Source organism: Phalacrocorax carbo, unplaced genomic scaffold (genome assembly GCF_963921805.1).
Source record: "Phalacrocorax carbo unplaced genomic scaffold, bPhaCar2.1 SCAFFOLD_469, whole genome shotgun sequence".
Taxonomy (NCBI): Eukaryota; Metazoa; Chordata; class Aves; order Suliformes; family Phalacrocoracidae; genus Phalacrocorax; species Phalacrocorax carbo.
Window position 1 is genome coordinate 1 of NW_026990399.1, and position 9,205 is coordinate 9,205.

Below are 9,205 nucleotides of genomic sequence, written 5' to 3' on the forward strand. Positions count from 1 at the left end.
GGCTTCGCCTTCAAGGGCCGGGGTGAGGCGGGGGGCGGCGGGGGGGGCTCGGGGGGGGCCCTGAAGGCGTTTCGGGGACCTGGGGGGGGGTTTGGGGTTCCCTGGGGGGGTCTGGAGGGGGTTTGGGCTGGTTGCGGGGGTCCGGGGGGGTGTGGTTCTGAGGGGTCCCTGGAGGCGGCTGGGGGTTCCCGGGGTGGGGGTGGGGGGGCTGGTTGGGGGTGTCCTGACGGGGGGGGGGCTGGGAGGTCCAGGGGGGTCCCTGGGGGGGTGGGGTCGGTCCCCGGAGGGTCTGGAGGGGTTTGGGGGGGTCTCTTGGGGGTCCTGAGGGGGGGTTGCGGGGGTCGTTGGGGGTCCCTGGGGCTGGTTGGGGGATCCTAGGGTGGGGGGACTGGGGGATCCAGAGGGGTCTGGGGGGTCCCAGGGGGAGGTGGGGGGGTCCGGGAGGGGGGCTCTGTTTGGGGGGGGGTCCCTGGAGGGCTCTGGGGGGTGTCGGGGGGGGGCTGTTTGGGGGGGGGTGTCTGGGGGTGTTCCCTGGGGGGGTCCCAGGTAGGGTGGGGTGGGGTGTCCCGGGGGGGGGATGTTTGGGGGGGTCCGGGCGGGGGGTGGGGGTCTCTGAGCCCGGCCCTGCCCCCCCCAGGCCCGCGCGCGCGGCAGTTCGGGGGGGGCGGCGGTGGGGGTGGGGCTGGCGCTGCTGACGTGCGGCCCCCACGTGCTGCACTCGCTGGCGACCACCCTGGGGACGTGGGTGCTGCTGCGGTGCCTGCCCAGGTGGGGGCGGGGGTCTCGGGGGGCCCTGGGGCTGGGGGGAGGGGTCTCAGCTGGGGGGGAGGGGACCCTGGGGCCGGGGGGAGGGGTCTCAGGTGGGGGGGAGGGGTCTCAGCTGGGGGGAGGGGACCCTGGGGCCGGGGGGAGGGGTCTCAGCTGGGGGGGGAGGGGTCTCAGCTGGGGGGAGGGGACCCTGGGGCCGGGGGGAGGGGTCTCAGGTGGGGGGGGAGGGGTCTCAGGTGGGGGGAGGGGACCCTGGGGCCGGGGGGAGGGGTCTCAGGTGGGGGGGGAGGGGACCCTGGGGCCGGGGGGAGGGGTTTCAGTTCGGGGAGGGGGTTGGGGGTCCATGGGGGGGGTCTCAGGTCTGGGGGGGGGATGGGGTTGGGGGTTGGGGTCCTGGGGGGGGGTCCTGGGTCCAATGGAGGGGGTGTCTCATGTCCATGGGTGGGGGTCCCAGGCCCAGGGGGGGTCTGGGGTCATGGGGGGGGGTCCAGGCGGCCCGGGGGGAGGGGGAGGGGGTGGGGGAGGGGCGCCCGTGGTTTCGGGTTCGTTATCACCCGCGTTAATCGGGGGGGCCGGAAGGAAGTGCCGCAAAGGCCTGTGGGAAGGTGGGGGTTGGGGGGGGCGGGGGGGGCAGCCCCGGTGCATTGTGGGACCCCCCCCCAGGTGCTGGGGTGGGGTTGGGGGTCCCTGGGGCGGGGGGTTGGGGAGCTCTGGGAGGGGGGGTCAGGAGGGCTCTGGGGGTCCCTGGGATGGGGGAGGGGTGGGGTTTGGGTGGGTTGGGGGTCCCTGGGCAGGACCTGGGGGTCTCAGAAGGGGGTTGGGGGGGTCCCTGGGGGGGTTTGGGGGACGCTGGGGGGGGGGGTTGGGGGCTCGGGAGGGGTCCCTAGGGGGGGTTGGGGCTCCCTGGGGGGGTTGGTGGGCTCGGGAGGGCTCCCTGGGGGGGCCTGGGGGCTCAGGAGGGGTCGGGGTCCCTGGGGGGGGTTGGGGGCTCAGGAGGGGTCAGGGTCCCTCGGTGGGTTGAGGGGCTCAGGAGGGGTTTGGGGGTCCCTGGGGGGGTTGGTGGGCTCGGGAGGGCTCCCTGGGGGGGCCTGGGGGCTCAGGAGGGGTCGGGGTCCCTGGGGGGGTTGGGGGGCTCAGGAGGGGTCAGGGTCCCTCGGTGGGTTGAGGGGCTCAGGAGGGGTTTGGGGGGTCCCGGGGGTCCCTCGGTGGGTTGAGGGGCTTGGGAGGGGTTTGGGGGTCCCTGGGGGGGTTGGTGGGCTCGGGAGGGCTCCCTGAGGGGTTTGGGGGTCCCTGGGGGGGTCCCGGGGGGGTTGGGGGCCGCTGTGGGGGTGGGGCAGCCCCGGTGCATTGTGGGATACCCCCCAGGCGCTGCGGGGGGGCCGCCCTGGTGTGGACCTTCGGGTACCTGCTGTTCTTCCGGACGACGGCGCTGTGGGGGGTCCCCGAGCCCCCCCCGTACGCCAACGCCCTCCAGCTGCTGCTGACCCTCAAGGTGGGGGGTCCCTGGGGAGGGGAGGGGGCTGGAGGGGGGGGGGGATGGGGGAAGGGAGCGGTTTTGGGGGGGTCCTGAGAGGAGGGTGGGGGAGGGGAGGGGGCTGGGGGGGTCCATGGGGGAGGGGAGGGGGCTGGAGAGGTGGGGGGGGGAGGGGGGAAGGGAAGGGGGGAGGGGAGGGGGTTTTGGGGTCGGGGGGTCGGGGGAGGGGGCTTGGGGGGGGTCTGGGGAGGGGGGTGGGGGAGGGGAGGGCATTTTGGGGGTCCTGGTGGGGGGAGGGGAAGGGGTTGGGGGGAGTCCTTTGGGGGAATGGGGGGGAGGGGGTTCGGGGGGTCCCGGGGGGATCGGGGAGGGGGAGGGGCGCTGGGCGGGCACCAGGGAATCCAAAGTGGGCGTGGCCTGGCTCGGGGGGGCGTGGCTACCGGTTTGGGGTGGGGCAGGGATGGAGCCCAGGGAAGGGGCGGGGTTAGGGTGGGTGGGGCGGTTTGGGGGCGGGGCTGGTGAGGGCGTGGTCACGTGGGCGGAGCCTCAGCTGCGTGGCCCCGCCCCCAGATGGTGAGCCTGGCCAGTGACGTGCAGGAGCTGCGGGAGGCGGGGGAGAAGGTGGTGACATCAGAGAAGGGGGAGGAGATGATGGCCTGCCTACAACGCTGCCCGGGATTGGTCGAGATCCTCTGCTACAGCTACTGTTACCTGGGACTGCTGACGGGTGAGGGGCGGGGCTGAGCCGGGTGGGGCACGGCCCCCGGACATGTGGGGCCCAGAGGATCCATGGGTCCCTGTGGGTGGATTTGTGGGTCCCTGTGGGTCCATGGGGCGCTGTGGGTCTGTGGGTCACTGTGGGTCTCTGTGGTTGGATCCGTGGGTCCGTGGGACACTGTGGGTCTCTGTGGGTCCCTGGGTTGCTGTAGGTGGGTCTGTGGGTCACCGTGGATCTGTGGGTCTCTCTGGATGGGTCCATGGGTCACTGTGGGTCCGTGGGTCACTGTGGGTGGGTCCGCGGGTCACCGTGGGTCTCTGTGGGTCCGTGGGTATCTCTGGGTTGGTCCGTGGGTCTGTGGGTCTCTGTGGGTCACTGTGGGTCGCTGTGGGTGGGTCCGTGGGTCTCTGTGGGTCCATGGGTCTCTGTGGGTGGGTACGTGGGTCTCTGTGGGTCCGTGGGTCTTTGTGGGTCTCTGTGGGTGGGTACGTGGGTCTCTGTGGGTCCGTGGGCCGCTGCGGGTGGGTCCGTGGGTCGCTGTGGGTCGCTGCGGGTGGGTCCGTGGGTCGCTGCGGGTGGGTCCGTGGGTCTCTGTGTGTCCGTGGGTCGCTGCGGGTGGGTCCGTGGGTCTCTGTGGGGTGCTGCGGGTGGGTCCGTGGGTCGCCGAGGGTCGCCGACGCCCCTCCCCCGCAGGTCCCTTCTACCGCTTCGGCACCCACCAGGACTGGGTGCGGGGCCCGGTGCCGGCGGCCTCGTGGCGGCGGGTGCTGGGGCGGGTGCGGTGGGCGCCGGCGCTGGGGGCGCTGGGGGAGGGGGCGGCGCGGCTCTTCCCGCTGGGGGGGCTGGGCGAGCCCGGCTTCGCGGCGCGGCCCTTCGCCTCCCGCCTCTGCTACGTGGCGGCCGTGTTCTTCGCCTTCCGCATGCGCTTCTACGTGGGCTGGCTCTGCGCGGAGGCCGCCTGCCTCGCCGCCGCCTTCGGGGGGTACCCCCCGGCGCAGCCCCCCGCCCCGGCTGCGGGCCCACCCGGCCCTGCCCCCGCCCCCGCCGGTGAGGGGCTGCGGGGGGCGGGGGGGGACGGGGGGGGTGGGGGGAAATGGGGGGACATGGGAGGACATGGGGTGACATGGGGGGGGACGTGGGGTGGGGGGACATGGGGGGATATGGGGGGGTGGGGACATGGGGGATGGGGCAGGGGGCAGTGGGGGTGGGGGGACATGGGGGGATATGGGGGGGTGGGGACATGGGATATGGGGGGACATGGATATGGGGGGACATGGGATTGGGGGGACATGGGATTGGGGGGACATGGGGGGATATGGGGGGGTGGGGACATGGGGGATGGGGCAGGGGGCAGTGGGGGTGGGGGGACATGGGGGACATGGGGGGGGACATGGGGGGGGACATGGGGGATATGGGGGGGTGGGGACATGGAGCACATGGGGGGGACATGGGGGGATATGGGGGGGGTGGGGCGGGGGGCAGTGGGGGATGGGGGGACATGGAGGGATATGGGGGGCGGGTGGGGGATATGGGGGCGGGGGGGATGTGGGGGGGACATGGGGCACATGGGGGGGACATGGGGGGATATGGGGGGCAGGGGGACGTGGGGGGACATGGGGGTGGGGGATGGGTGGGGTGACACGGGATGGGGGGGGCCGCGGGGGTGGGGACACACGTGGGGACACGCGGTTTCGGGGCCGGGGGTACCTGGGGTGTGGCCGCCTTCCCCCACTGACCCCGTGACCCCTGGTGACCCCATGACCCCCCACTGACCCCGTGACCCTTGTGACTCCCGCTACCCCGTGACCCCTGATGACCCCATGACCCCTCGTGACCCTGCTGTGACTCGTTACTCCACTGGCCCTACTGACCCTTGACCCCGATGACCCCATGACCCCACTGACCCTGTGACCCCACTGACCCCGTGGCCCCCGATGACCCTGTGACCCCCGATGACCCCATGGCCCCACTAACCCCATGGCCCCCGATGACCCCGTGGCCCCACTGACCCCGTGACCCCCGATGACCCCGTGGCCCCACTAACCCCATGGCCCCCGATGACCCCGTGGCCCCACTGACCCCGTGGCCCCACTGACCCCGTGACCCCCGATGACCCCGTGGCCCCACTGACCCCGATGACCCCTGATAACCCCGTGGCCCCCAATGACCCCGTGACCCCATTGACCCCGTGACCCCACTGACCCCGTGACCCCCGATGACCCCGTGGCCCCCGATGACCCCGTGGCCCCACTGACCCCGTGGCCCCACTGACCCCGATGACCCCGATGACCCCTGATAACCCCGTGGCCCCCACTGACCCCGTGACCCCCGATGACCCCGTGACCCCCGATGACCCCGTGGCCCCACTGACCCCGATGACCCTGTGACCCCTGATAACCCCGTGGCCCCCAATGACCCCGTGACCCCACTGACCCCGTGACCCCTGATGACCCCGTGGCCCCTGGTGACCCCGTGGCCCCCGATGACCCCGTGGCCCCCGATGACCCCGTGGCCCCACTGACCCCGTGGCCCCCGATGACCCCATGGCCCCCGATGACCCCGTGGCCCCCGATGACCCCGTGGCCCCCGATGACCCCATGGCCCCCGATGACCCCGGGTGACCCCGCAGGGGGGAGGAGCCGCCGGCCGAGCTGTGGGACTTCGAGACCATCCGCACCGTGGACCCGCTGGGCACCGAGTGCTGCCAGCGCGTGCGCGACGGGCTGCGGCGCTGGAACATGACGGTGCAGTGGTGGCTGGCGCACTACGTCCACCCCCGCGGCCCCCCCGGGCCCCCCGCCCTGCGGTACGGCCCCGGGGGGCGCTGGGGACACTGGGAATGGAACTGGGGGCACTAGGAGGGTTACAGGGAGCACTGGGAGGGGGACTGGGGGCACTGGGAGGGGGACTAGGGGAACTGGGAGGGGGACTAGGGGCACTGGGGGAGGGGGACTGGGGGCACTGGGGGAGGGGGACTGGGGGCACTGGGGGAGGGGGACTGGGGGCACTGGGAGCACTGGGGGAGGGGGACTGGGGGCACTGGGAGGGGGACTAGGGGAACTGGGAGGGGCACTGGGAGCAGTGGGGGCACTGGGAGGGGGACTGGGGGCACTGGGGGAGGGGGACTGGGGGCACTGGGAGCACTGGGAGGGGCACTGGGAGCAGTGGGGGCACTGGGAGGGGCACAGGGGGAGCAGTGGGGGCACTGGGAGGGGCACGGGGAGCAGTGGGGGCACTGGGAGGGGCACAGGGGGAGCAGTGGGGGCACTGGGAGCACTGGGAGGGGCCCAGGGGGAGCAGTGGGGGCACTGGGAGCACTGGGAGGGGCATGGGGAGCAGTGGGGGCACTGGGAGGGGCACAGGGGGAGCAGTGGGGGCACTGGGAGGGGCACAGGGGGAGCAGTGGGGGCACTGGGAGCACTGGGAGGGGGACTAGGGGCACTGGGAGGGGCACTGGGGGAGCAGTGGGGGCACTGGGAGGGGCACAGGGGGAGCAGTGGGGGCACTGGGAGCACTGGGAGGGGCCCAGGGGGAGCAGTGGGGGCACTGGGAGCACTGGGAGTGGGACTAGGGGAACTGGGAGGGGCACTGGGGGAGCAGTGGGGGCACTGGGAGGGGCACAGGGGGAGCAGTGGGGGCACTGGGAGGGGCCCAGGGGGAGCAGTGGGGGCACTGGGAGGGGCACGGGGAGCAGTGGGGGCACTGGGAGGGGCACAGGGGGAGCAGTGGGGGCACTGGGAGCACTGGGAGGGGCCCAGGGGGAGCAGTGGGGGCACTGGGAGCACTGGGAGGGGGACTAGGGGAACTGGGAGGGGCACTGGGGGAGCAGTGGGGGCACTGGGAGGGGCCCAGGGGGAGCAGTGGGGGCACTGGGAGCACCTCGCAGGCCTCACGGCCAGGGTTGGGGGGGGGCACGGGGGGGACGGGACCCCCACCCCGCGCTCCTGGGGCAACCCCTCCCCCCGTAACCCCCCTAACCCCCCCCAGGGCCGCCTGGACCATGCTGGTCTCGGCCTACTGGCACGGCCTGCACGCCGGCTACTACCTGAGCTTCCTGAGCGTGCCGCTGTGGCTGGCGGCCGAGCGGGCGGCGCTGGGCGGGCGGGGGGCCGGGCGGGGGGCCGGGCGGGGGGCGGCGCTGGCCGCCCGCCTCCTCACCATGCGGGCCTTCGAGTACCTGTGCGCGGGCTTCGTGCTGCGGGACGGCGCCGCCACCCTGCGCTGCTGGGCCGCCCTCGGCTTCTGCCTCCACCTCCTGCCCCTCGGCGCGCTGCTCGCCGCCCCCCTGCTGCGGCCCGCCCCCCTCGACCCCGATACGGGGGGCGGCGGGGGCACCCCCGCCCCCGGGGACCCCAGTTTGAGGAAGAGGAGGGACCCCCCCACTCCCCTGGACCCTGATATTGGGGAGGGGGAGGGCACCCCCGCCCCCGGAGACCCCAATCTGAGGAAGAGGAGGGACGTCCCTACCCCCTGGGACCCCAATATTGGGGAGGGGGAGGGCACCCCCGCCCCCGGGGACCCCAATTTGAGGAAGAGGAGGGACGTCCCTACCCCCTGGGACCCCAATATTGGGGAGAGGGAGGACACCCCCGCCCCCCTAGACTCAAATATAGGGAACAGCAGGGGCACCCCTACCCCCCTAGACCCCGATATGGGGGAGGGGGAGGGCACCCCCGCCCCCGGAGACCCCAATCTGAGGAAGAGGAGGGACGCCCCTACCCCCTGGGACCCCAATATTGGGGAGGGGGAGGGCACCCCCGCCCCCCCTAGACTCAAATATAGGGAACAGCGGGGGCACCCCTACCACCCTAGACCCCGATATGGGGGAGGGGGAGGGCACCCCCACCCCACTAGACTCTGATATGGGGGAGGGGGAGGGCACCCCCACCCCTGGGGACACCAATTTGAGGAAGAGGAGGGGGACCCTCACCACCCCGGACCCCAATATGGAGGCAGGGGGGGCACCCCAATCCCAGGGGACCCCCATGTGAGGAAGAGGAGGGACCCCACACACACACTCCCAGGCTCCGCAGCTGGGTGAAAGGGGGGTGGGGGGCGTTAAGGACCCCGCCCAGGGGGGTTTGGGGGGTTGCAGGCACCACCCAGGGGGCTTTTTTAACGGGGGGGGGGGGAGGGGTTGGGGTACGGCGGGGGCCTGGCTTGGGGGGGGGGGCGTCCAGGGGATTGGTGTCCCCCCCAATTGAAAATAAAGGTTTTAAGTGACACCCCCCCCCGGCACTGGGTGGTTTCGGGGGACCCCTCCGGGGGTCCCACCTGTGGGTCCAGAGCAGCTGGGGGGGGTGGGGGGGTGGCTGAGAGAGCTGGGGGAGGAGGGGGGGGGGGTCCTCAGGTGAGCCCCCACCCCTGAAACGGACCCAAAACCCCCTAGAACTGACGCAACCCCCCCCCCAAACTGATCCAACTCCCCCAAACTGACCCAAAACCCCCCAAAACTGCCCCAACACCCTAAAACCGACCCAATGCTCTTTAAAACTGACCCTTCGCCCCCCCAAACTGCTCCAACCCCCCCAAAACTGACCCCCCCCAACCCCAAAGGGAGTCCCTGCCTGCTCAATCTGAGTTCTGAACGCCCTAAAACTGACCCAAAACACCCCAAAACACCATGAAACTGACAGACACAAACACCCACACCCCCCTCCCCCCCGCCCCAAACCCGCCCCCCCCACGGCCCCCCCCCGCCCCCGGGTCGGCTCAGCACAGGCCAGGCCCAGAGCTTTGAGGTGTGGCTGAGGTAAATCTGGGCTGGGGGGTCCCGGGAGGGGTCCCAGGGGAGTGCAGGAGGGGGTCCCGGGGGGTCCCGGCGATGGGGGGGGGTGTCAGAGCCGACCCCTCCCCCCAAAACCCTGGCCCCCCCCCCCCGAAATCCTCGCCTCATCGCTCAAAATGGCGCCGCTCCCACAATGCCCCGCGCGCGGCGGGAAGGCGGGAAGGGAGACCTACAACTCCCGGCATGCCCCGGGGCGGGGAGGGGAGGGCGTGGCCGAGGCGCCGGGCCAATCAGAGCGGGGCGGGGCGGGGCGGGGCGGGCAGGCGCGGCCTGGCCGAGGCCCGGTGCCGGCGGCGGCCATGAACATCCTCCCGAAGAAATCGTGGCACGTTCGGAACCGGGAGAACGTAGCGCGGGTGCGCCGGGACGAGGCCGAGGCCGAGGCCGAGCGGCGGAAGCGGGACGCCAGAGCGCTGAGGGCCGAGCAGGAGGCGAGCGCTGGGCGCATGCGCGGCGG

At 73.2% G+C, this 9,205-nt stretch overlaps 1 protein-coding gene across 1 annotated transcript; it reads left to right on the top strand.

The window, feature by feature from the left end:
• Positions 1 to 617: 617 nt before the first annotated feature.
• Positions 618 to 8,052, top strand: MBOAT7 (membrane bound O-acyltransferase domain containing 7; the record flags this gene model as incomplete). Its single annotated transcript, XM_064440314.1, has 6 exons — positions 618 to 768; positions 2,134 to 2,260; positions 2,813 to 2,969; positions 3,654 to 4,095; positions 5,590 to 5,766; positions 6,948 to 8,052. Coding segments are annotated over 6 exons (1,928 nt in total), but the record flags the coding sequence as incomplete, so codon positions are not given.
• Between the last annotated feature and the right edge of the window lie 1,153 nt (positions 8,053 to 9,205).